Genomic DNA, 26,476 nt, shown 5'->3' with positions numbered 1-26,476 from the left:
TGGATGACCATCGGACTATCGCGAATAATTAGTGAGATCAAGAATAAAAAAAAAGAAGGAAGCAATATCAACAACAACTTGCTGTCTTGCGCGGGGAAACCAAGATAACGATGTAGGTAAGCGATGAAACCCTGTGCGATGTGAGTTATCTATGTAACCTGCCGTGTGATACCTTCCGTCGGTACGTCAACTCTGCCCATACCCCACTTGTGGGATAACCTCCTATAAAAATATGACCTTCTATAGGGTAGCCTTCTATACCTCCGCAGGCATCCCAAATGTTGATTTTCGTTGTAACGCTTCCTATTGGTGAGCTTAGACCAGCAAAGTCACACTTTGCCCTATTTGCTGGTAAAAGCGACTTCGGTTGGACAAATCAAAAATGAATATCTGGAATGCCTGCGCAGGTGTATAGGATGACATGTAGAACAACTTTCTATCGATAACTTGTGGGGTGATCTTCTGTGATAACCTATCAAGTGGGATAATCTACTAGGAGATAGCTGCTGTGTGATAATCTGCCGCTGCCGTGGAGTGACACCTTTTAAGACTTGTAGTGGCCGGTATAGCTCAGTAACATATTATTTCCATGAACAGTGTTCTACTATTGTCGCTGCTCTATCCAAATGAACACTCTTTTTGGTAGCAATTGACACATAGGAACGAGTACGTGGACCGTGCTCATCGACGTGTGGAGGGCCAGCTTGAACTGGCCCGTGTTTGTTACCATGCGCATCTCACCGGGGCCTGGATTGTCAGCAAGTAAATGCGTCACAGGACCCACGATATTCTTACGATAAGTGTATGCAGATGCATTTCTTCTAGAGAAGGCGTACAGAACCCCGGTCGATGCCAATGGCAAGGAAACACCGCCCTGACTCTCTGAACGGGCAAAGGTTTCAGGGGGCAGTCAATTTCAAGGATGCCCATTAAACACACTCAGCTCCTGAGTCAAGTCGAGAGGCCCTCACTGTTTTATGGCTTTATGGTCTCTCCCTTCAGAACGCGTGATTCGGACTCGCAACGGAGGTTAGCTTACGGCTTTTGACACAGTCGCCCGCAGAATTCGCTGTAGAATCGGGCAAAGACATCGACCAGACTCGGAGGCCTCGGAGTCGGCGTGCAGCTGAAGACCGCCCCTGGACCCACTCATTTACCCGGAATTGCCAAGTTCGACGGGGCGGCTCTGTAGACTACGGTACCTTTCTCGCCCTCTGATGATTTTTGTGCGGTCGTTGAGCCGGAGTGCATGTAGGCGCACTTTGTTTGAGTGAAGCACCGACTCGGTCCCAAACGCGATCGTGAATCTTTTATACGGATATTTGAAAACAACGGCCCCTTGATTCTGTAGACCATATACAGTCTCGTGACACTGATCCTGGCTAGTCGACCATTGAAACCCGTGATCGACGCGACTACAGCCTAGAACAATCAAATGCCAGCTCGGATCTCTGACTCGTGTTCGCTTAGCCGAGAATCCACTATCCGTGCTGGCTGTGTTGGGTTTTTGGTACGCCCGGGACCCGAACTTGACTACACGCTATCATGCTGTTCCTGGTTTTGCACCTCCAGAACACTATTTCCTCCCAATGACAACTTTCAGCAGAGCAACGGCTGGCTGAGCCGCGACCATAGTACGGCGGCATGACCACGACCACATCGGACTCGGACACTGTGTCTGGGTTTCATGGCGCCGGTCCTCTCACGACAGTCTTTACGACTCCAGACTTTTGCGCGGTGAGCCCCTAAAAGCGAGTTCGTGAAATGGAACCACATCCACTGACGTCACCCCTCAGAGTCTCTACTGGACTGACACTGTCACACCGCCGCTCTCGAGTCTAGTATGCATGCCGCCCAAGTTCCACTCCTTATACGACTATAGCTTCGGGTTCTACTCGCCGGGAATATGCCCTACCGGGTATTCAAAAGGCTGCGACTTCCCTGTGGATAGGGCGCGAACAGATGACCTTGGCGAGGTATACTATGGAGGAGCAGTGCTTAAAGGAGAGACCGTCAGAGTCTGCTGTCCGACGGGATACACTTGTCTCTTGAACGACCCTTATTCCTACAGCAAATGCGTACACACGACCGACGACTCGGAATTGGCATTCGCACTACAGGTCCGCTGGCAGGAGTCCGACCTCAGCATCCTTGCAACTGACCCAACCGTCCCTGGATCGACGTACTCTGCGCCAGCAACGGCCACCGCAACACCCGCAACAATAAAAAGCACAGCCAAGTCTGGAAGCAACATCGACGCGACCGCCACCCCTACCCCGTCGTCTTCTTCCAGCACTACTGTCACGCAGAATGAGAATCCCGGCTCGACAACTCAAGGTGGATTGTCGAGCGGTAGTACCATCGCCATAGCCCTTGGCGTGGGAGGGATGGTCTTTGCTTTCGCTATCAGCGCGTTGATATTCTTCATTTGGAGGCAGCGCAGGAAGAGACGCGAGAACGAGGGCACCCGTATCGAGTCTACGGTATTTGGTGATGGCGATTCTAAGTCTTCGCCTGATGGGTTCGCGCCGGATAGGAAGGCCGAACTAGACTCGAGAGCGTTGGCAAGCTCGACCGCCCTGAGTGAAGCACAGGCAGAAAGAGACGCTGTAGAAATGCCGCCACTACACATTGCAGCAACAGAAATGGAGGTGCCGCATTTTGTAGCAGAGCTTCCTGGGAGCATGCCGGCTGGGCACGATAACGCCAAGAATGGCGAGCAGATATCAGCGAAAAATGGCCCTAGATCACCCCTACCGACTGCGGAAACATCGCAAAGAGAATCAGGAGCATTAGGCAATCCTGGAAATTGGAAACGGCGGTCTGTAGCGAGGGGGCAGTCTCAGCTGAGGCCTTCCTCTCGTTCCTCGACGTCAACGTCTACTACGACAACGACAACAACGACAGAGGACAGACAGCAAAACTCAACGTGATACGGTAGCACGTGCAATAATACTACGCATGATACAAGTACAAATAATGAGCATAAACAATCGATACCCAAACTATCTCGCAGACGAAAAGCACACATTGAATTGGGTATATTAGGGCGCGAATTTCTGCACACGAAACATAAGGCTGGCTTCCCGCAAAGTCTACCAATGAAGCCTCATTAACCGATATTATATTTTAAGTCCACCACTTAATGGTGACGTCTCTTGAGCTGAGAAGGCGAGCCTGGAGTGGCTTTGCTCGCAGCGATAATCTTCTCGACTGCGGCCTCAGCCACAACCATAGTGATGGCTTGCGTATTCCCCGTTGGAAGATCAGCGTGGATGCTGGAATCAACAACGTAAAGGTTGTCAGTACCCCACACCTTGACGTTTGTATCCACCACAGAGGTCTTTGGGTCAGTTCCGATGTTCGCCGTGCCAACGTAATGGTCACCTTGAGTATAGGCGGACAGGATGGAAGAGGCGTTGGTGGTCCCTTGAGTGAGCTCCCAGCCGTAAGATGAGACGCTCTCGATCAGCTCGTCCACGAACATCTTCGCAGCTTCTTGGTCACCCTGAGTCTGGAGGTAAGGCATCTGGGTGTAACCGACTGTGCCGTTGGCGTAGATACCCATTTTGCCAGAAGATGTAGCACCGTGTGTCAGATAAGCCTTGATCAGGAAGAGACCTGGGCCCTGAGGGCTCACGCTACCCTGGTAATAGCGGGTGATGTTGTCAGAGGCCACATTTGACGTCCAGAAAATCATTCGGTGATAGCCCTGGGATAGAACGCCTGAGCCCTCCTGTGTATACAATTCAATGTCATTGAGGTTGGTGCCGTCCACGACAGTAGAAGTGTTGAATGACGTCCAGTTGTCAGGCGTCTGAACGTAGACGCTGAAGATCGGGTGGTCTTTTATAGCTTGGCCAACAGGGAGGTCAATCCAGTCCTCCTTAGGCGGCACAGTTATGCCAGTGGTACCATCGGCAACAGTCTGGATCTGTTCCGCCGGGCCAATACCTGAGTTGAATAGGATGCGAGGTGTTCCCCAGGGGCCAGCTGCCAGGACGACCTTGCCGTCAGCAGCAAGGCTTACAGTTTCGAGGCCCGATTCTGTCTCCACTTCGACACCAGTGATACGTCCCCCGTTACGGACAACGCGGCGGACAGTAGAGTTCAGACGGTAGGAAAAGTTTTCAAGCTTTTCGGCCAAGGGCAGATACGTCCTCAAGGGACCAACACGCTCAGGCAGACCCTCAGAGACGCCGATATCCCAATTGGGATAGCTGTACACCTTGGTCTTCTTGTTGGGTTCCTCGGTCTGATTAACCTCAGACCAGCCTTGAGCATCCAAAAACTTCGATACAGTCTCGAACATGCCTTGATCATATCGTTTCCCGTCCATGCTTGGGAGCATGGTTCCAGGGTTGAGGTCCCATACGCGGTCAGCGGCGGCTGATATGTCGTCCCATTTCCACTCCGCGGGCCATTTGTCGTCAAAGTCATGCTCAGGAGGGTGAGGGAAGACCATGTAGTTGATAGAAGCACCACCTCCGAAAACGCAGGCTGCGAAGGCATCGACATCCGAGCAGAGGTAGGCTTGGAAGAGCGGCTGGTCGCCCACATTGTATGAAGTGACAGCAGTCGAGAGACCAGGGACATCAATAGGCGACAAACTGTTGTTGAAGCCCACTGTGCCTACGGCCCCGGTCCCGACGGTCGGGCCTTGACCGCGGGAGAGGAGAAGCACGCTCTTGCTGGAGGACTGAGCAAGACGGGTCGCGGCGATGATACCAGATGGGCCACCACCAACGACAATGTCTTCAACTTGTTAGCTATGGAGTACGAAGCTTGAGAGTTTGTTTTGAGGAATTTCTGAAGGGTATAATAGGAACCCGGGGGAGTAAACTTGTACATACAATCGTATGTGCCATTACCGATAGAGGAGGCAGTAGCCCGAGACTTAGTGCAAGTTGCCGCAACGCTTGAGAAGGCGGCAGAAACTGCCAGGGTACTTGTAAATGAAGCCCACATATTGATATGTTGTGCGTTGGGTGGACTAATCGCATGTAGAGCACTACATGACAGATATCAGGACAGGAAATCTCCGATGTTTTATACAACATGCAGACGCGCCTCGGAATTTGCGAGAACACTGACTGATCACTGTCCGATCGAAAAGATTATCAGATTTGTGATGGATCCATTATCCTGACAAATCCCAGAAAGATGTCCACTCCACCGGCCCTTTTCCAGTTTGTCCAGAGATCCCAGCTTCAAGTTTGTGGCAGTGGAGCTGTTGGCTCAAGCAGGCCCGCCGCTTCGAGGGCTGTCAGTATCGGCCTACCTGCCAGCCTGCGTCGGTCCTAACGGTTGCGTGCACCAGATCGACTCCCTAGATATCCTCGGTCTGATAATCCATCGGACTTCCATTCCCAAACACTTTGGTCGGTGAAAGTATTGTATGTCCAATGGAAACAAAATCGATCTAACTGGTCTGGTCAGGCACAAGCGCCCATTAAACTTTCACGAGAGAGCATTGGTGAATAGTATCCTGTTCCAGAGTGGGCCTATGTGGGTCCTAACCACCTCGTCGGATGCTGCATTTCTTTCCTTGGCGAGGATGGCCACGATGGCTCAGCGAAGTCACGGAATTGTGGATGAATAATTAATATCGAAGCAGGAACAGAGACTGATAGAAGATGGGCATGCTCTCCGACAGCCACTGATGCTGTTGAGAATCACTTGTTCCCTGGCATATATCGAACCAAGTTCTTGTATTCAAGGTCATTGCTTGCCCGTGGGCTGGGGGAAAACGTCATGCCCAGACCAGTGTTCAATTGCTTTGGGAATTAAAGCTGATTCATTGTATGTCCAGCCAGCAAGTCTTCGGGCCCACATCGGCGTTGAGGATCGGCATTGCCTAGGTAATACCGGCAGACCTACCCATGCTGCATAGAAGGCGTGAAAAAAGCTAGATAAACTTGGGACAAGCTCAGATGCAGACTTTGTGGTGGCGGTAAATGCCAAACTCTCCTTCTCCACAAACCACCCCAGCGAGTAGATGGACGTTGCGAATAGAATGCATCACGATGGCCCTGACTATATTATGGCGAATATCAGTCGGTCCGTCTTTTGACTCACTCGAATCGAGAGGGAGAAGCCGCAGCAACATCATTTGCAGGCCGTTCCGTCCGAGTCACCGATCTCGGGACCATCGCCTCTTCGTGCAATTTCGGCGCCTAAACACTTACCCACTTCCTTATTAAAGTTGGCTACTTTCATGAGCATCGAAGTTTCTGTGGGGAATCACGACCCACACTCACTGGGATGCCCACGTGCTAAATGGGCCAGAATCGGCTGCAGTTCGGATCTGATAAAAGTCGCGATGAGGAGCAGGAGGGGCAGTGCACTAGACCATGGTCAACCATGACACAGGTGTAATCAAGGCATACCTTGGTCCTTGGTCCTTGGGGATACAGTTGAGATCTGGACTATCCCACCACACTTCATCGATGATATCCTCTCCCTACCGAATTCCATTCCCAACAGCGGGACCCATAGGATAATAAAAACAACTTCTTTGTCATCCCGTCTTGAAAATCTGTCTCACTCAGTGGTGAATACCATGCTGATTGTGCCACGGTGCCCGGCAGTGTCGGTCACAGTCTCGATGGAAACATGGTATATACTTGAGAGTGGCGAGGTAGTCGGGGTTGTGAAAGCTGTCAGATTCCTACAATGGCCAGGGTTGATTCGGTTGATGCTTGACCGCTTCTTCAGCCCCGTGGAGCCACTTGGACAAGCAGCCAAAGTTACCCTTTCTGAAAACCGAGTGTCTGCTGAGTCCTGTAGTCTCATTGATCCCGCGCTGCTCAGTCAAGGTTGGTTCATCTCAAGCTTTAGTGGCCTGACTTAGATTACATCCATGAGTGACATATTGGAATTTAATCACGCCCAAAGCTTTAAGCTTACAGCAGAATAATATGTCTCATTGCATGTAAGTCTACGGGCCTAGAATGGGTCGATCTTAAAATTGCGAGCATATCGATTAATGTGGTGAATGCAATTCGTGGTTTCGCCCAATGAGCAGGAAATATTTTCTAAGGGTTGCACGTTTTGGAGTCTATAAAATCAATTCATTTGCGCCAAGACTAGGTTATTGTAATATCCTCCATATCTGATTCCAAGGGCAGACTTAACAGCTCCTTATTCTCCTTTGCCTTGGGCAGAAAACAATCTCCACTGATCAGACGCCACAGACCGTGTCCCACAGACCGCAGCAGTACAGGCGCGAACGCGCCTCTGATTACGTATATGGCATCACCAATAGCAGTCTGGGGCGGCGCGACTCCAACATTACCTCTGGTGTCTATGAAAAGGACACAGTCATCGAAGGCATCAATCCAGCCGGTCTTCATTTCCCATAATTCTTTTGCCGGACAACCCTAAAATGGCATTAGCAGATCTCGGAAAGATTAGGTGCTCCCTGTTATCTTCAGGAAAGGTTCATAGCTGAACTAACTTGATCCAGGTTATGATTGTTGGCAATAATGTACTTTAAAAGATCACTATGGTTCTGAGAGTGTCCGTCACTACGTGACAGTAGCTGTAGCACGGCTTCCGGGTCATCGTTGCGATTTCGAATGGCTGTGCGCATAAGTCACAGGTACTCAATGTATGGACGGAGTGATTTCATACCTTCGATAATACTCTGCGGGTATGCTCCTGTTTTGACGTCGCCATAAGTCTGGAATAAGAGACCTCTCAGATGAATGACCCACTCGGGAAAGTTATCGACAGAGATTTTTGGGCCGATGACTAGAATGCGAGAGAACTCGCGGCCTTTTGCTTGCAAGTGCGGACCGTAGTTCGGGATCCCAGGATCCGGAGCTCGTTGCTGGCTGAGGCTATACGCCCCAACCTGTAGCTGCATTTTCGTCTTGTATCTCTTATCTCTACCGGAACCGTATGGATCAAACGTAGACTTAATTCCGCCGATGGGCTGGTTCTGAGACCAGTCTGGAACCCACGAAGGCATTGGCCTTTGATGCGGATGGCGGAGAGCCAAGAGCAACCATAAGTCGGTGTCCTCGTCAGATAGCAAGTAGGTTGCCACATTAGTGAAGACGGTTTCCACCGTTTGATGATAGTCTATCAAGCTGTCAAGCGTCTTGTCTTCTCGAGTTATCAAGCTTCGGAGGGCGAAAACCCGGTCTCGGGGATCTGTCGCCTGGCACCGCCGGCTTTGCATTAGTAGCACCCACAAGGATGAAAAACTACTGAACCCAGTTCCCGTCGTTCCGTACTCGATGGGCAGTGGTATAGCAGTGCTCGTCAGCCGACGTGATTCTTCGTAACCAAAAACGCATCTGTACAAAACGTCTATTGAAGCGTGGACCATGCCGCAAGTGAGGACAATTGCAGGCTTGGAAGCCAGGCAAGAGAAATAGGCTTCTTGAAGAACCCATATTCTCTGAAAGTAGGGCCGGTTGAACAGATCATTCATAGCATTAATGACAGCCTGGTCTGGTGCAGCACGGATGATTGGGGGGGATCGCCTACTATACGGATGTTCCCCTTCGAACGGCATCAGCTTGCGACGCGGCGCGCGTGTGGCGAGGGCAAGCTCTCGGAAGAGAATGCGGCTGGATGGTGTCTCCTCACCCAGATAGACCACGACCTTGTGCGACGCGGCGTACACACGGTCCATGAGACGGACCTGGGTGGTTTTTTCGTCCAGGTTAGATTGATCAATGCAGATAGCATCGATCCACAACAGCCGTCTAGAGACCCGATGGCGGAGACTGCGGAGGGCTCCGAAAAGGTTGCGCGTAGCCAGAAACTGCGTCGCCTCTTGACTACGCAAGAGAGAATGGTTTCTTCTGCTGAGATGAATGGGTACGGGATCCATTGGGTCGCCCCAAGTGTAGGAGAGCGCTTCGTAGGCAGGGAAACCCGGTGGCCGGTCAACACTTCTGTGGCTTTCGTCGGGGCTACCCGGCTTGATGTTAACCTTGCGTGGCTGATACTCCTCCGCAACCCCCCCATTCTCGGTTGACGGCACGATTTTTGGGGTGCCAGTTTCACGGAGTGGCGATCCCGGCTTTCGAGGGTGAGATTGGATGGTCGGTAAGACTGGGTTGTTTTTTAAGAAGTGGCACCGAATGGCACTCTGAGGGTCTAGGGCTGGATGGAGAATAAGCACCCTGATAGATTCGGGGTGCTGAAGAGCTTCATAGCGATAATGCTGCATTTTGGTGAGAGCATTGATGCTACATGCGTAGCTGGTTTCTTAGGCGAGTGATGCTTACGATCAACTCAGTAGGTTTATCTCACAAATTAGAATAGGACTGCGGGAGGTTATCACAGCCCCTCTGGTGGGTGGGGCGACTCACCCTGGGCGAACATGCAGGTGACAGCTCACACTCCAATAATGCCTGACTGATCTATATTATGCCTTTCTATCATGCCTTCACCCACCATGGGTATGATGTGTTGGACAATGGAAAAGATCATTCCTACAATAGCTGACTGCTACTTGCATTTTCGCCTTTCGAATCCGCGTTTTGACTTGAACGCGCCATCTTGCGATCGTGAGCAGGTACCACACAACGTGACAACGACAAGTACAATGCCGTTGATTCGTTCTATATCTGAGAGCCAGAGAGAGGGTGAACGAACCATTAGCTTGCAGGCTGCGCATCTCAGTGGACCAGCACAGGCTGTGATCAGACAAAGCGACTTTACACAAGCACCCTACTCTCAAACCAATCTAAGTTTTGGAAGAAGGCCAAGTATCAATTTCGATATCTTGAATCGATTTCTCAATTTTCTTATTAATTTTAATAATTTAGCCTTCTCATGTAAGGTGACAGTCTCCCGTGACAGTCTCAACAGTCTGACAGGTTGTTGTACAAATCTCACTTTATTCCATTTCCCTCCTCGATTCCGAGATATGCCCATTCCCTAATGTTACAATGTTGTTCCTCTCGAAATCGGGTTCGACAGGCCTATGGGTCGAAACTGCTCTTCGTCTCGTTCCTCGAGCCACGCGTTTGTCCGTACGGTCTCAGATTTTGCATCGGCACAGAAGTAGGCTCGTTGCCCTCGACCGCGAACGACCGGTGCACTTTGATGCCCTTCGTGGGAGATTCCGGAATAGGCGAGTTTTCTCGAAAAGCTCGTGCTACGGCAGGATTCATTCGCTGGGATACGAACATGCTGGCCCTGCTGAGACTGAGTCCTTGCCACCATTCGGTCCTGCCTTTCTTGACGGGCACGACCTCCTTTGACCCGATCGTTGCAACATGCCCGTCCTTTCCATTGCCGTAGCGGTAGTATCTTTGTCTTGACTGCTCTCCTCCGAAGACCCTCGGCGAAATCCGAGCCAGAATCTGTCGCATCGCCGGCATGCAAGCGCAGATGATGCCCACGTTCATCTCCGTGGTGGACCATAACATTATTTCAAAGTTGTCAAAGGTCGGGTTATCCGAATTTGCGAATGTCACCAGGGCTCGCAGACGTAGAATACTAACGATCGTCACGCTGGGGAGTTGGTCAGTTAGAGTGACGAGAATCGAAAATGCCGGACCCTTGACAGATGTGACTTACAATGTGCCGACGAAAAACATAAGGGCAACCCCTATTTTCTTCTTCCAATGCAGTTGCAATCCTTGCAGCTGCGACAGCGGTAATGCCAACATCCAGAAGTCCAATGCAATGCTGATTCCGGCATTTGCCCAGCCCACCGCGTTAACATTGATACAATGGCCCTGATGTTGGCCATCCCACCTGGTCCAGAAGAATGACATGGGCCGACACTGTAGCAGACCCACTAAAGCGAAGACCAGTCCATATAAAACGTCAAACACCACGGTAGCCCAGAGCAGACGCTTGAGTGTTGTGGAGGGAAATATGCGCAGGTAGAAAAGTAGCAGGCTCAGCTTCAGCGCAGCGAGGTCGAGGAAGTATTGCACTGCCATGAACAGAAACCATTTGCCAAATTCGTCAATTTGGTAGAAAGGCACATTCCATACATCTTTGCCAGAGCCGTTGGGAACGCTGCGTACACAAAGAACAATAGTCCCCGGCACGCCCAGACAGAGCGTTGCAAGTATGGCCCAGTCGTCGGCGTACAAGGTCATTCTGGAAATGAGCAATCTGAAGCCTAGCCTCAGCAACACTACAGAGGCCGAAATTACGCCTAGTGTGACCGTTAAGACGTATAACTCATGACTTCTGTCTTCAGGCGGGACACCGCATGAGACCTGGGTCTGGTTCTTCGTGACTGTGATGCACTATTAGATCTGCAACTTCGGTCTATTGTCCTGAAATAGGCTTACATAGAGCCTCCCTGGTAGTACAGCTTCGGAGTACACATGCTTCGACGGTATTCGAGTAGTTCTGATCGGCACAGAGGCATGTCGCATTCGTGATGGCGCACGGCGTCACAGAGAGCGAGTTCAGAAAACAGGGCGACTTAATAATGTCAGCTTGCCGAGCAATCGTACTAGGCTCATGCATCCTTCTTGAAGACTCACAGCACAACTCGGCAATGTCGCCAAGAGTTGGGCAGGTGACGATGCACCAGATTGCCCTTGGACCGAGCCCAGCTGGCCCAGAAGGACAAGGAGAAGAAATCGCCAGAGCATCATGATTCTCATGACAGGAATATCCTCACGGCTCAAGCAATCCCCTTGCGGATGCTGCCTTCGGCGACTAGGCAGTCATATGGGTATTATGACTTAGATGTTGATGGCATAGGTATCTTTGGTGAACGAGACGAACCCCCCCGGGACCGTGTGGGGCTACTGGGAGCTCATATACGGCGCTCTATCCCTCAAGGAGAATTCGCCCGACTTACCGAACACGGGGACACCTTTAGTTCTGCATTCACGGAGTTTCCGTCCCATTAAGGCAAGGGTGGCGTTGTTGATACTCGAATCAAACTGCCACTCGAAGGTTGTAGTGCATGCCATCCATGGCTTGGGATTTCCTCGGCTCCTCCTGGGCCGGGTTTGGCCTGAGGGAGTGGGAAAGATGGGTTGGAATAGAGTTTCTGTGGCGTTCACACTAGGATAAAATGCCCGTGCGGTTATTCATCCGATGTGCATAGGAGACGCCTACGCAGACACTGAACACCGGATGAAAGCGCTGCTTGCTCCGAGTCGGGGATTAATTTACGTGAGCAACAACTCAGGTCTGGGCCGACGGGTACGACTTCAGCGTTGTAACGCGCCAGGAGATAGAAGGATGGAAAATTCGATTCATGATCGTGAGGCCTCATCTTGATCGTAAGGTTTAGAGATCTTAAGCTTCGACACTGTGAAGCCAGAGCGCACAGCGTCAGCCGATTCAGGGAAGTGGGAGAACTAGAAACGTTTTGCATGACCCGAACATGTTTTCTTGCTCAGTGGATCATGTCGGACTTTGTTAAACTCAAGGAAGGCCTGGAATTACACAGCCCATCGGTTTGCCTCCACCTCTAGTCCGTGTTCCCTCTGCAGAAAGGCCGATTTGAGCAAAATTTCATAGCCGGTAGCCATCAACTAATCGGCCATGAGCAAGTCCTGCATGGTGCTCGATGATGGTTGATCACATTCTCAAAGTCAAAATCCGTTCTGAAGCGTGCCCTGAAGCGTGCGCTCATCTCAGCTGCCAAACGGCCCTTTCACGTCACCCCTTCAGACCCCTACTGCTACCTTAATGTGGTACTCAACGGCTTGAAAAGCATCGCAATCCTCTCTGGGCAGGTAGAGCTTATTGATTCAGTGCCTGTCCCAGTGTTTGCTAACACCCGTCGCGGCATAATCATCGTGAGCCCCGCTGTCACCCGGCAAATGTTTCCGCTGTCACGTCCCACCTGAGTGGCTCGCCAGGCTGGGCTCACCTTTCGATTGGCTACTGGGGGTTTCACTTCCTCTGCTAGTCAAACTTCTCCTAGGACAGTCAGGGGTACCACCCGCAACCCTCGACACGCTTCTGGTGTAGAGGCTGAAACATTAGATTGAAGGTTATCTTGCTCGTCGGACCTTCTTCCCAAACCGGACTACGTCGCAGTAACCGTTGACGGTGTCATCTGAACTCCGGCTGCTTGACTATGATTGCCTAAAAGATTGAACAACAACAACTACCGACCTCAGTCTGATTTCTGCGCGGGATAGGACTAGGCCTCTCAGGACATAGTAGCGTCATGCGCACAGGCATTTCGCACCCACACGGGTTACATAACTCCCTTCCGAGACTAGTCTAGGCTTTCGCGGGCTCACGCAATTATAAGGCTCAGCCATCTTGAACGCCATCAACAACTGGTGTAGACAGCATCCACCAATCGATCGCAAGAGCACTTGGGCAGAATAGTCCCCATCCCATGTCAAGGTGTGCGGGTGCTGTAGCGTCACGGTTGTGTGAAGACGGCGACAATAAGGGCGGACGACCACCTGACTTGGGTTGCACACTACAGGGCTCTCATACGACTGGCCGTCTGCAGTGCCAACTCGTGCATGCATCACAGCTTATTGCAGAATTAGTGCGTCTACAGCGATTGGCCCAGCAAGACTTCCAGGGCGAAACCAGGCTTGACACCAGCCAATTGTCCCAATTGTCGAATGAGTGAACGTGGTCTGTGCTACGTGGTGTGTCCTGTGGCTTGTCCAGCCCTTGCGAGTTATTAGGTAGAAATCATGCAGCTGCTTCCTTTCAACACTAGAAGGTGGGCACGAAGCCCGCGCAGAGCCTCATTCCCTTGCCAGAATGCAGGCTCAGTGGTTGAATGATGGCCACAACCCCACGACGATTTGCAGGTTTGGCTGCCATACATGCAGTCGCACAGCATGCGGTTGGGCTGCGATGGCGTAGACTACTTTTTGAAGAGCCTCAAAATTCGACATCCATTGCCCGAGAGAAGGCTGCGTTTGAATGAATATAAATCTAGCCTGCATCGTGCGCCATGGGCAGCACAGTGTCGTCGTTTTGTCACAGTCTCTCTCTCGTTCTCGCTTCGCTCACGCCACTCGGGTCGGTGTGCCGATCCACACCGCGCTGAACTATGGACAACATTGCCGTGACTGAGTTATTAAAATCCAATGAGAAGTATGTCAAGCCCGAGTGACACGTCAAACCATCACTGACTGGTGCAAGCCTCTTTCTTTCCCATGAGTTCTCTGACCTTACCATCCTGAGCCGTGAGAGAACTCATCATGTGCACAAGGCGATTGTATGCCCTCGATCTCGGCTCTTAAGGAGTGAGTGTCTTAAGCCGGAAGTAAGTCCGTCCCTATCAAGACTCCGGAAACTTTGTCTAAAACAGTTTGTCTGTGCAGTATTCGGCCAATGACAACATCATCAAGCTCTTCGAAGCTGACGCAAAGGCCCTGGATGCCGTCATCCACTTCCTCTACCACCTCGACTATCCTTCTGATCCGAGCCTGCTGGCTCCCGAGGACGACAATCAGGCAGCTGATCGAATTAATGGCGCAAATGGGGAAAACAATCACGATGATAGCCCGGTGTCGGTCAAGACTGAGGAGCCCGCATCATCACTCGATGACTTCCTTCCCATCTCTGTCTCAAAAAGTGCAGCAAAGCAACGCAAGAAGCGAGCCCGGAGAAAATCCATGACGCGTGGCCCATCTGATCCGCCAGGAACGATAACAGAAGTGATTGTGCTACCGGACGATCACGGCGGCGGAGATCGTGAAGAGGGCGCGTCGCTTGTCCAGGCCCCAGTGATTGTCAACGGTTCGGGACATGCAAATACACCACCTAGGTCGCCCACAACTGACAGCAAAGAGGGAGGCATAGTTCTCCACGCTAAAGTGTACGGTCTCTCCAAGCAACTCGGCATCGACTCGTTGCAGGCACTTGCACTGCTCAAGTTCGAGACGGATGTAGAAGAGCAGTGGTCCTCGGATGAGTTCATTGATGGCGCAAGGGAACTAGCGTCGATTCTTACAAAGAGCGACAATGATGACGGGAAGATCAGGGAGGTCATCCTTGATACTCTTTGCAAGCATGTTGAGCTCCTCAACAAGGAAGGCATAGAAATTGTCATACGAAGTATGGATCTGGGATACGACATTGTGAAACAGTTGAATAAGCGCGGTCTCATTGCTTCCGCCGGGTAAATTGCGAGCATTGCTGTCTGTCTCTGGTGTTGCAGTGAGTGGAGTAGGCTCTCTAGCTAGGGACACGAGTCTGCTGCTCGGTGAATTCCTCGACGTCGAGGAAAGTCTGCGTCACGAGAGGTCTGCCATTCTTGGCCAGAGATGGACACAGTCAGCATTATTTGAAGGGTCAATCCTGTATTTGAGGAGTCTTGGGCTGCAAAACGAGCCTACATCTCGAAGGAAAATTAAATATCCTCTTTGAGGGTTGAGTCTGAGGTGAGAATGAACGAGTCACTTTTCAGGTATTCGCAGACCATCATCAGTTGGTAACCGATCACCTATGCTGGCGATCCTTAGTGATATGAGTGCTCCACATTTCGACCTCTTCCTTATGTTGTCTTGCCAGAGACTGGGGGGGGGGGGTTGTTTCTCTCTTCCACCTCAATTGGATTTTGACAAGACCTGAGCCGGAGCACTGAAGTCCTTGCTCTGTCTGTTAGCAGTGGAAAGTCTTCACAAGAGGATACCCATAAGAGAATAAACTGGGCCATGAACCCTTGGATACGTGCTTCTAATCATCATTTGCTCGTACTAGAATCATTTTCACAATTATCTTTCTTGGCGACGATGATGCTGACCTGATGGATTGATGCAAATCCCTTTGGAGGAGTTCTACGGGTCGCTTGAAGTTTTGGCAGGCAGTTATGCTCGGATTCTGATAGCAAATCTCGGATCTTACACATATCATTCGACGAGGTAATCATCTGCGAGGCTCTGCTCAGGTGCGCGTCCAGTTGCCAGGGCTTGTTCCGATCTCCACATGCCTCACAACAATTGCGACGAGTCGGATTCCTGCAAAGGCGCCAACGTTGCACTGAGGGTACCTAGGTCTAGCCTCTTCGGGTGGTCGGAAGGAATTTGTGGGGAGAGTTGCTATAATGGTTGTAGGTATGCACAGCGCCCACTTGAAATGCACCGCCAGTGCCACAAAAGAGCCGAGCCGAGACCCTGGTCCTACACTACAAATTCAAGCAAATCAGTGTTGGTTCAACTCTGACAATGCCACGGGTGCACGCATGCTGTGCGGAAGTAATTGTGATAAATGGGCAGCGGCAAGAGCCGAGAGACGAGCCCGTCCAAGGGAGTCGATGGTATCACTCAGTCACTTGCATACTGTACGCGTGTAACCCGAGAATTGGGGCGTTCATGGCTTGTCTCACGTCAGTGCTCTACTAAGCTGCGCGGAATCAGGGCTCGCATTGTCAGTTTGGGAGTGTGCGAGAAAGTCGAAACACTTTGCCAGATCCTCCAGCGTGCTGATCCTGACCGGAGACCAGAGAGGATCCCATTGCCCACGTGGACGCGAATTGTCTATTCCGAAGAGCTGTTCCTGACATCCTCCTTGCCGTCAGCCACAACCCTTTCCGGCCGAAAAGGATGCACGCAGCTAGCAGGCACCCACGAAGCGACCTATTTTTGCGGTCTGGCCTATCAGCGTATTTTCTTGGACCCCACAATCCACCCGCAGCGCTAAGCCGTCAAGAAGGTTACATTGGAATTCAAATGCAATCCTGAACAAAGTACACCGCACCCGCATTGTCGTGACTTTGGGACAAAGCTGAAGACATTTGAATGCCAGTCATGGCCCATAAATGGCACGGCAGGACATCACATGTCTTACGTGCCTTTCAAGACATCAAAACCTGGGCCATTGCTCACTCTTGTTCTTGATTCTTGTCTACTGTTCCATACTCTCGAGCTATTTCCTTTACGTCAAAGAAACTCGACGGCTAAGCACGCCAACACGCCAACACACGGACAAGCCAGCAATTCGCTTACACACTAAACCAGCCCAGCCTCTGGTCAACCTCATCATTCTTGCTTCCCCTCACAGCATAGCCACTGCCGCGGGATACTTGATTGTAGCCGAGGGTTTACCACTCACTGGGTTTGGGCTCGTCACCATATTGCTCCTACACATAAGGCAACAATACAGAATATCGCCCAAACCAGCATCATTTCAACGAGATACATATATGCACACAAAGTGGAGCAAACGAGGAACACACACTGCATCCGCCATTACACTTCGTGCAACGATGGCCAGAATATTCGCAAAGGTCAAGAAGATCTTCTCTCGGCCCAAGAACCTTGAGGCAGCATCCAGCAACGCTTCCACAGCGTCTTCGACCTTTGATGCCGACCCTCGACCCTCGACCGCAACACCGTCATATCATCACGCCGCAGCAGTGCAACCACCTGCCTACCGATGCCCCCCTCAGCTGCAGCCCCCTGCAACCAGCCCCTCGCAGGCTGCCGCTTCAAACTTCAATCAGCAGGCCAGACAGATCGCCCAGTTCCAGGTTGGCGGCATGAGGCGCACAAGAGGGACGTCATCCTACCTAACCTCATACGAGTCTACACAGACCTCGGGTGCATCATCCTCAGCATGGACACGACCTTCGTACGGCTCAGTTGACCAGACCACAATGTCATCCTACGGCCACGACGGTGACAATGCACTCGATACGGACGAGAAGAAGGACATGCATGCCAACCACCACCGTCAGCATGCAAGGAGCACCTGGCAGGGCAAGCCGAACGGCACGGCTTATGACCGCAGGGAGGAGTTGACCGAACAGGACGAGGACATGTGGGCCAGACTCTCGATGTGAGGGCTCTGGTACTTCACCCAGTCCGATTACAAAGATGTGAGGGGAAACAACATGGCCCCAGCATATGGCCGGCCCCTCAGCACTTGACATGCGCCAAGTCCTCGGGCTATGGCAGGTAAGCACAGCCCCTCAACTTTGTTTCGGTTCTTGTGTCTGATTAGAGCGTAGTTAAGTTTTCACCAGCCACGAATATTGAGAAATACCCAATTCTGCACAGAATTGTCGGCATCAAGACGCTCCGTGCCAGCCTTTACGGACCAATGCCCCGTTGACCCGGAAAATGCCCAGTTGGGAGATTCCGGATTCGAGTGGGAATAACAATCAATGGATTCATCTTGACCAATTGGCCGAGAACGGGCAGAGGGTAAGCACTATTCCATCCGACCATCCACAATATCATACCAAGGGGGATCATTGCTGACCATCGTATGTCGTGTTCTAGTCTTCGATGACAGCTTCGATGAACGCCATCAATCCGTTCCCGTTCCCGACCGAAATAAGCTGGAAAGCGGCGGGCTCGGATCATGTTGAACAGGACACAGAAGCTCCTTCCATGATTATCAAGACGAATGAATCATGGGAGGGAGGAAAGACGGGTTTTACAGACAAGGCCAATGCCAAGGTAGTCTCTTGCAAAGGGTTGAGCCCAGACAGACACTCGATGCATGAGCTGGAGGCTCATGGGGCGTCATGCACGCTTATTCGGTTGTCGATCGGGAGGCTCTGGACTCAGTGTTACCCTGTTCAGATAGCCCAACCAAGACTATCTCAAATAACAAAACAATTGAATTCACACAATCTCCAAGCATTTCTGATCGATTCCCCACGCTTTAATCAAGAAGAGTTACTAACATGCCGATCCTCCCGCTTGCAGCCAACCTCCACTGCTAGCAACGACAAACGTGGGCGGGGATGACGCAACTTGAGGAAATGGGCGGTCGCCTGTCAACCTACGCCCTTTCACGGACTCCGTTATCTAGAGCCGGTGGGCTTGTAATCCGCGTCCCGTTCAGACCGTTGGCAGTCACCTAGATACCACTTTTTGTCCCATCACTAGAGCTTCCGACGACATCTTCACTCATCGGCAGCAGTAATGGCTCCCAAATTAATACCTGGCTATGTTCTCGCATCTGTGGCCATTTCCATCGGCGGCCTCATAAATGGCTACGATACCGGGTCGATAGGCGCCGTGACTTCCATGTCGCAATTTGAAGCTACTATCGGGCACCTTTCTCCTACGCTTGTCGGCTTTACAGTATCGCTCATAATGTTGGCCGGTGCCGCTCCCTCCGTTTTTGCGGGCTGGCTGGCCGATCACCACGGGCGACTGAAAACGATCCTGCTTGGTTCCGTGCTCTTCTGTGCTGGCGCGCTGCTCCAAGGAACGGCATATAGTCTTCCTCAGTTCCTGCTGGGAAGGACGGTCGCCGGTCTGGGAGAGGGCGTTTTTCTAAGTAACATGAGTGTGTACATTTCCGAGATTTCGCCTACAAAAAGCAGGGGCGTTCTCTCAGGACTACCGCAATTCATGGCTACGGCAGGTATTTGCATTGGGTATTTCACGTGCTACGGGAGTGTCTACATCCGCGAGTCCAGTATGGCTTGGAGACTGCCATTCATCATCATGGTCGCGATGGCTCTCACTTTGATAGCATGCTGCACGAGGCTGCCAGAGTCTCCGAGATGGTCCATGAGCCGCGGTGATCAGTCTGCGGCTCTGGCTGCATTGCAAAGACTTGACTTCTCGATGGTCGAAGCCGAGAAGATCATGAGTGACGGTGCAGCAGCTGAGCAGAGAGTCAGTTTGACGCCTTGGCAGAGCTTTGCCCTCTTATTCAGGAGAGGGTACCGAGCGAGAACAATCCTGGCTCTCTTTGTATTGGGCATGGTTCAGCTATCTGGCATTGACGGCGTGCTTTACGTGAGTATCCAATGTTCTGGCACATGCATTCCTCCCGTAACCTGAGAAGCTAATTACACTACAGTATGCGCCGCTGCTATTTGGGCAGGCCGGGTTATCCTCAGCTACCGCCTCATTCCTAGCATCAGGGGTGTCGGGAATACTTATGCTATTAATCTCTGTGCCTGCCTTCCTCCTGGCAGACAAGTGGGGACGGCGTACGTCAGCCATCACAGGCGGTATCGGTCTGTCAGGCATCATGTTTCTGATAGGTTCGCTCTATGCGGCGGGCGCGGTTCATCCGTATGGTATTGCCCGTTGGGTTGTTGTTGTCTCTGTCTTTTTATTCGGCCTGACATATTGCGCGACCTGGGGAATCGTGGGCAAAATCTATGCAACCGAGATACAGCCGACCCACGTCAGGGCCGCTGCAAACTGTGTAGCTCAGGGCCTTGGTTTTGTAAGTGTCTGACCCTCGTATATCCTAATGGCGAGGTTGCTGACACTCATCAAGTTCACGAACTGGTTCGTCGCAATGCTCACTCCCATTCTACTCGACAAATCCGCGTTCGGTGCATATTTTCTCTTTGGCGGCCTGGCAATGTTCACGGTGGTGGTCCTTGGAGCTTATATGCCTGAGACTCGGGGCCGGTCGCTGGAAGATATCCAGCAGGCCTTCCACAGGCCTGCTCTGGGGAGTCTGAAATCCAGTCTCAAGTCCCTTATCCGTCGTGGAGAGAGCCCTTCAACGAGCACGCCGGCTTCTACTCTAGGTCACAGTGAAGATGTTGAGTTACGGCCTTCGATCGCGGAGCATCCTGGTGCTATTCAGAGGGTTCCAATCGAAACCATGACGAGAGGACTGAGGTTCGATACGTCAGTGGCTTAGGTATCACATGAGCACTTGCGTGTTATCCTATTGGTTGTTCCAACAACGTCAGTTCAGGGATGACCGTATTTAGCAGAAATCAGTCCACGACTTTCTTTCGTATCGTAAAAGTTTGACCTAGGTAGAATTGAGAGCTGAAAACCTTTGACACGAACGACTCTCCATTCCATGTTAGCATGACTTCTCGGTCGCTTGTCGTCCGGCTCAATGAACACGCCAAGCCCCGAAAACTGAGGCTGAAAGGAGATCCGAGGTCACACGGCGAATCGATCACATCGGGGATGTTTTAGTTCACCTTATTTTAGACTGAATTGAGTGAGCTTCGGGTCCCTGAGGAACGAGCTGTATACGATTGGCTCGTTGGTCAATACGCCGCAGATACGAGCATCACTTGATTTATGATGGTTCGATGGCCGTCCGATCAAGGGAGATAGAAATTCGTTTTCCTCGACAATGAGAGCATTCTTGAATCTATAAGACTGAGCGGGTACCCATCATTCTATGAACTCATACACTGTCCAGCCACCCATCAGTATCGAAACACTGTGAACTCATCTCGCGACAACTATGAAGGCCCTTACCATTTCGTTCATCACGGCTCTCGTCTCAGGGCACGCCGTTCCATTGGCTGAGAACCAACTTCAAAGCAGAGACTTCCAGCCTGTGACCCTAATATTTCAAGCTGCGGCTGCTTCATACGAGCTGGACTTACTCGCAGATGGACAGGAATATTTTACTCGTGCGTTAAAATAGGCTTAACTCAGATACCCAGCGTCCTGGACTTGTGTCTCTAGGAGGTCAAGCACTAGTCTAATACTAAATTTGAGTCGCAGATAGTGATCTCAACGTGAACTTGATCACTGCCCCAGATTTCGATGCTTACCGTCTCTGCACCTTCAAGACGAGCGAGGGGGCTACCCTCGCCCCGTCCCTAACACAACGTCCCGAAGACTTCTGGCCTATCAATCAGATTGCAGTTGGCCCGCCTCAGAAGATTATATCTGTCACTTGCAGTGGAACATGTGTTGGTGTCTACGGTGAGTGTTGTCATATATATTTTATACCTGTGGGCCATTCTGCCTGTCTGGCGATGAGGAAACATGACTAATTTGAATTTGGTCTGTAGGAGACTGTTATAACTCCACAAATGGACAGTACATTGGGAGTTGTTGTAATGGCTTCTGCGCTGCTAACAAATGTCGGCCGTGGAATACAGGAACCGGTTGAGTTTCAAATCAGCTAGAGATTGGCCATCGGGGATAGTTTGAAATTGGAATTTGCATGTTGTCTAGAACTATTCATAGCCCATGTTGAATCATTCACCTGAACTTCTGTTTCATCTATCTAGAAGTCTGGTAAAACAGGGGACACGTGGGCAGGCGTGTGTCGTCTACAGTCCCCAGGATTCGTCTACGCCGGAAGGGTGTTTGAGTACGACTCACGTTGAACGACTTGAGCGTCATGAGGCAGATAAAATGTCAAGCAATTCAAATTATTATAAAGATAAAGGAATGTTGGATTTTTCTTTACTTCAAAGAGTGGGGTAAACAAGGTATAGGTATCTCGGGAATTGAGGAAATGATTTGCTTAATGCAGGTACATGCATTCTCGCTGCCTCACTAGAAAAAAAAGCATGAAGAGGGAAATGAGGCTGAAACGAGCCGCGGAGACCGGCTTATATTGTCACCGCTGCAGATCACTGCATGCTGTGCCCTAGCACCTCTCTCCTGAGCTGCAGATACACAATATCTGCATCCCATTTTCCAACAGCAATTAATGCGTTCTCCTGTTCCTCGCCCTCTACTTGTCCTGCAAGATTGTTTGCCGTCTCCCTTTGCATCTCGAGACAACGGATCGCTTGATCCACGCGCGCAAGCACGAGTTGCCGCTCGTTCTCCAAATTGTAAATGCCTCTGTCTAACGATTTGACTTCGATAGTGAATCTATTCTCTGCCGGATAATCTTGGTTAGCCAAGTTTTCAGCGATCTGACTCGCCTGTTTTTTCTTCGCTAATGACACCTTGATGCTGAAGTTGTAGCTTTCAACCTTATCCAAGGCCGAGTCTATGTCGGCCGTGAATTGACCGACATCATTTGTTGTTTCATTGAAGATGATTTCTTGGAAAGGGGTCCACATGTTTGAAAAGTGTCCTTACTAATGATGTTGGTGGGCCTTGATTCAATGACTAGTCGAGGGCGACGGAGATGGAGTACTGGACAACACCGACTCTAATCTAGAAAATCTGGCTATATATATACATAAACAAATTTTCGCGGTACTCCAATTCCCTTGTCTTCCTGGCTTTTAGTATAGATTTATCAGACAGACAGACAGACAGACAGACTAGCGTGGTCCAGCTTTGTCCCATAATCCGAAGCTCCTTGCAATTACATGGCTTCAAACTCGGCACATATCACAATAGGTACAAAGAATAGTGTGCTACAGTAGAACAAAACGAGTTACAAAAGATTGGAGTTGAGAATTACGTACGTTTCAAGCTACTTTCAATGGTCTGTTAATAAAGTATCAAAGACATGAATAGATTCCGCCCGCACCGTGTTTATTTCGCTTTTGCTCACCGTTGGCAAACTAACGTCTCAGTGGATGTAGTAGACCTACAAGAGTGAAGTTTTGTCAATTTCGCCAGACACTCGTTTGTAAAGAGAATGCCTCCCAAATTCATTATAAATCCCACTATATCAGGGAGTGGTTCAGTATTTGTTTGCAACAAAACGCATTTCTGCTGCACCGATGTCAAAAACAGAGATGACGTTGTTCATGAATGTATCTCCCAGGACATACGGACCCATTCCGCCATCCATAACTCCGGTAGCGCATAGCCCTGTAACTGGATCGACGGAGGATGGTATCAACATATCCGCCTTGCCGATCTTGAAAACCTGACCACCGATACTGATTCCAAATTCTGGCACACTGGCATTGCAAGAGGTGACAGCGGAGGACAAAGCCTCAGAAAAGACTGCTGGCGGGTCGTACAATGCGATAAGGTCTTGATATATTGCTGGTGTCAAAACATTTAGTTCAACCCTTGTTGTAAAGGTGGTCGTGGGTTTGGGGTTGGGAACTCACCGCTGGGAAGATACATCAACGTAGTCCCTGAGTCAACGATTACAGGGAACTGATTAGTGTTCACAGTGATATTTTTCAAAAGCTGACCCCAGGGTCCGGTGTCTGGTTTTGTCTTCTCCGATCCCGTATAAATATATGCATCGGCAATAATAGTGTAAAAACTATACTCCGTAGCCATTTTTGGATCATCAAAGAGCTCGATCTGAATTTCAAGATCAGTCATGCCCGAATAAAAACCAGTAAGATTTAGAAAAGGCAACTAACCATCAGGATAGGTGTAGTAGCAAATGGGCCAGTGTAGTTGCCAGAGGGTAAACCACCAAGAGCCAGGTATCCATTGTCTGAATCCCTTTGCAACGCGAGACTGAATACAGGTTCAATCAAGCCTTGCTTGATCATGGTAGTCATTATTGGGTCGTATGGTACCTGCTTGTCAGTATCATTTACCGAAGAGTTTGTTCCAACAAAAGCGCTAGTTAGGCGAGAATACGCTAATCCCATCAGACCACTTGTCACCGAATCCCCAAACCAGTAGGTGTAATTAACGAGAGCTACCTCCTGATGCTCAACGGTAATTCCAGCAACAGTAACGGTCTCATAACCCATGGTACCTGTCATGAATTCGAGATCGGCATACATCAGATTGAAGTGCTGGTTCGGGATAGCTGCGTCGTCAAATGTGCCCTGAAATGTAGGGCCAAACATGCATTGGCTTGCTGCAGGATATTTACACTGTCAGTAAAGCTTCTCAATTGTCCGGAGACGGTGCACCTACGAGTCTGAACTCGGTGGTTTTGGTCCACACATGTGAATCCGTTCTGCACCAACCAGGAGTCGCTTGATCCAGTGTCGATTATCACATTCACAGGGATGCCATCCCATGAAATTTCGGCGATATATTCCGCAGACAGAAGGTTATCCACAGGTTTTTCTCCGTAGGCAGGTCTCTTGAGGTCTGAAGCAGATGCTGTCCTCAAACTTTTAAGATAGGAAGAGGACTTGGCTGCTCTTCCACCTTTTTTCAAATTGAGAATATTAGGGCTCACAGACTGTCCACTGCTAGCCCACTTAGCCAAAGGTTTTGTGACGCGGAATCCGAGCTTGCGTGGTGCCATCATCGTGTGTCCTAACGCAGCGAAAATGAAGATTGCGAATGCGAGTCGACCCATAGTGACTTGAGGGCAAGGACTTCCTCAATTAGGAAAGAGACGGACACAAAGACGTGCTTCCGGGTGAGGAATCTGTGCATGCGTCGTGTGTGAGGCAGTCAAATAAACGAAGGAGCCGAGTTGTCAGACATATGCTACTCGGAAAGGGTTGATGTGCTATCCTAGACTTTTCCAGTACGCTACTATCAGTCGACGAACTTCGTCCTATTATGTTTCAGGCTGTTGCGCGTGGGTGATATTTTATGTTTACCTCAGAGCAGAGCGGGCTTTTGTGTTCACTTGTGGTGACCGACAACTTCCTTATCCCTTCAAACAAAAATGCTGTGAGTTTTACATAGCAGAGAAAAACGCGCACAGGTCATAGGATTGGATAGGCGACGTCTATGACTGACTTCACTACACATGAGTGCAGTTTTAGCTGAAACAAATCACATATTCTTCGGACTGCTTCGAATTTCTGCTTTTCTGTGAACAATGGATACATATGCACGTGCGTATGGTAAAAGCCTACCGCGTGTGTGCCATCCAGATTTGGGCCTCGAAGAGACCAGACATGTCAATCCGGCGCCTTAAAGCTGTCGCACGCCGTAGGACGGAGGAAGTAAGCCCTGCCAAGCCAGTGCTCTTCCAAAATAGTAACACCCCGTCGTCAAAGCTTCGATACTCGGACCCAGAAACTCAATTTTCGTGACTATCCTTGCCGACCATCCCCTACCTCAACCACCACCCACCAACCTCACGACATCATCATCCACAGCCCCCTCAAAGGAATACCAACTCAGTGGATATCGACGATGACCACTCTTGAGCCTGTTCCTGGTATCGTGCACATCAATTTACTGTGCCAAGGAGATATCCTTTCATATGTGATAGGGTTTAGACCGAAACCAGTTCATCACGAAGCATGATAGGAAGCGCGAAGTTTATCAAAGTTTAAACCACCCCGATGTACTTTCTGCAGTACGAGGGCGTTTGAACACAAGCATTCGCACCCTCGTCTGATTATCACCACTCCAAAAAAGCACTGTTAATGCTTACTTTGGGCTCTAGGGCGTCATAGGTGCTTCAAGCGTTCACCGGTGTACTGACCGTCCAGCATCAATGCTGACTTTCTTTCATATTAACGGTTCCATGATTCCAAAAGGATTGTTTCGTCCATAAATTTGAGGTTATTGATCGATGTCTACTCTGCAGCTCGGTGTAGAGCTCCCAAATCAATGTTCAATGGTCTGAATCATCATGAAAGTATCATCTGGTCACGGAGACAAAGAGCTTCCCGTATCTGGAAGCAGGGCTGTAATGAGCCAATGAACTCCAATCATTTAATTGGGAACCATGGAGTCACCAAGGTAGCGATTCCCAATGCAGACGTACCGATCGCTGAGAAACTTCTGGCCAAACGGGAAGTTTGCAAGCTGAGTGCATGTTGTCCGTGCGGACTTCGTTTCAAGGACACCTAGGTACCATTACACCTGAGGGCCAGCCGCCTCCAGCGACCGTGTATCTAGCCAATACTAGCATCGAAAGAGATACGCTCCAAAATAAAAAAATGATAATGAAACCATTGCATGACTCAGGTAAGGGCTTGTAAAACTCAAGAATTATCTATTGTATGTACGAGTTGGCTTAAATGTGTGCCTGACGTCCGTGATTGTTTGATTGGAATATTCACCAGCGGCCACAATGGTCGTCATGGCTCGCTACATAC

The 26,476-nt window shown here is 50.3% G+C and overlaps 9 protein-coding genes across 9 annotated transcripts; 4 read left to right on the top strand and 5 right to left on the bottom strand.

Annotated features, from left to right (window-relative positions):
- Positions 1-1,435: 1,435 nt before the first annotated feature.
- J7T55_013264 (uncharacterized protein) lies at positions 1,436-2,941 on the top strand (the record flags this gene model as incomplete). The annotated part of the gene is made up of 4 exons (XM_053141042.1): positions 1,436-1,510; positions 1,636-1,737; positions 1,797-2,651; positions 2,747-2,941. The coding sequence occupies 4 exons, from the start codon at positions 1,436-1,438 to the stop codon at positions 2,939-2,941; spliced, it is 1,227 nt and encodes a 408-aa protein (XP_052995607.1).
- A 201-nt stretch (positions 2,942-3,142) lies between these two features.
- J7T55_013263 (cellobiose dehydrogenase) lies at positions 3,143-4,968 on the bottom strand (the record flags this gene model as incomplete). Its single annotated transcript, XM_053141041.1, has 2 exons — positions 3,143-4,755; positions 4,854-4,968. 2 exons carry the CDS (start codon positions 4,966-4,968, stop codon positions 3,143-3,145), a joined length of 1,728 nt encoding a protein of 575 aa, XP_052995606.1.
- Positions 4,969-7,088: 2,120 nt separating this feature from the next.
- On the bottom strand, positions 7,089-9,190 carry J7T55_013262 (uncharacterized protein; the record flags this gene model as incomplete). The annotated part of the gene is made up of 3 exons (XM_053141039.1): positions 7,089-7,382; positions 7,460-7,584; positions 7,636-9,190. The coding sequence occupies 3 exons, from the start codon at positions 9,188-9,190 to the stop codon at positions 7,089-7,091; spliced, it is 1,974 nt and encodes a 657-aa protein (XP_052995605.1).
- A 757-nt stretch (positions 9,191-9,947) lies between these two features.
- On the bottom strand, positions 9,948-11,081 carry J7T55_013261 (cfem domain-containing protein; the record flags this gene model as incomplete). Its single annotated transcript, XM_053141038.1, has 2 exons — positions 9,948-10,482; positions 10,549-11,081. The coding sequence occupies 2 exons, from the start codon at positions 11,079-11,081 to the stop codon at positions 9,948-9,950; spliced, it is 1,068 nt and encodes a 355-aa protein (XP_052995604.1).
- Positions 11,082-14,135: 3,054 nt separating this feature from the next.
- On the top strand, positions 14,136-15,062 carry J7T55_013260 (btb poz domain-containing protein; the record flags this gene model as incomplete). Its single annotated transcript, XM_053141037.1, has 2 exons — positions 14,136-14,152; positions 14,246-15,062. The coding sequence occupies 2 exons, from the start codon at positions 14,136-14,138 to the stop codon at positions 15,060-15,062; spliced, it is 834 nt and encodes a 277-aa protein (XP_052995603.1).
- Positions 15,063-17,143: 2,081 nt separating this feature from the next.
- J7T55_013259 (uncharacterized protein) lies at positions 17,144-20,798 on the top strand (the record flags this gene model as incomplete). Its single annotated transcript, XM_053141036.1, has 8 exons — positions 17,144-17,715; positions 17,781-17,834; positions 18,008-18,083; positions 18,162-18,341; positions 18,777-19,640; positions 19,705-20,079; positions 20,134-20,495; positions 20,684-20,798. The coding sequence occupies 8 exons, from the start codon at positions 17,144-17,146 to the stop codon at positions 20,796-20,798; spliced, it is 2,598 nt and encodes an 865-aa protein (XP_052995602.1).
- A 277-nt stretch (positions 20,799-21,075) lies between these two features.
- Positions 21,076-21,735, top strand: J7T55_013258 (uncharacterized protein; the record flags this gene model as incomplete). The annotated part of the gene is made up of 3 exons (XM_053141035.1): positions 21,076-21,247; positions 21,342-21,545; positions 21,725-21,735. The coding sequence occupies 3 exons, from the start codon at positions 21,076-21,078 to the stop codon at positions 21,733-21,735; spliced, it is 387 nt and encodes a 128-aa protein (XP_052995601.1).
- Positions 21,736-22,204: 469 nt separating this feature from the next.
- J7T55_013257 (uncharacterized protein) lies at positions 22,205-22,645 on the bottom strand (the record flags this gene model as incomplete). Its single annotated transcript, XM_053141034.1, has 1 exon — positions 22,205-22,645. The coding sequence occupies one exon, from the start codon at positions 22,643-22,645 to the stop codon at positions 22,205-22,207; it is 441 nt and encodes a 146-aa protein (XP_052995600.1).
- Positions 22,646-23,220: 575 nt separating this feature from the next.
- Positions 23,221-24,768, bottom strand: J7T55_013256 (uncharacterized protein; the record flags this gene model as incomplete). The annotated part of the gene is made up of 4 exons (XM_053141033.1): positions 23,221-23,531; positions 23,600-23,801; positions 23,864-24,315; positions 24,375-24,768. 4 exons carry the CDS (start codon positions 24,766-24,768, stop codon positions 23,221-23,223), a joined length of 1,359 nt encoding a protein of 452 aa, XP_052995599.1.
- Between the last annotated feature and the right edge of the window lie 1,708 nt (positions 24,769-26,476).

This window comes from Diaporthe amygdali, assembly GCF_026229845.1.
Source record: "Diaporthe amygdali strain CAA958 chromosome Unknown NODE_8_length_1307975_cov_65_857355, whole genome shotgun sequence".
NCBI classification, from domain to species: Eukaryota; Fungi; Ascomycota; class Sordariomycetes; order Diaporthales; family Diaporthaceae; genus Diaporthe; species Diaporthe amygdali.
Note: the sequence above shows the minus strand (reverse complement) of the source record. Positions and strands in the feature narration are given on the sequence as shown.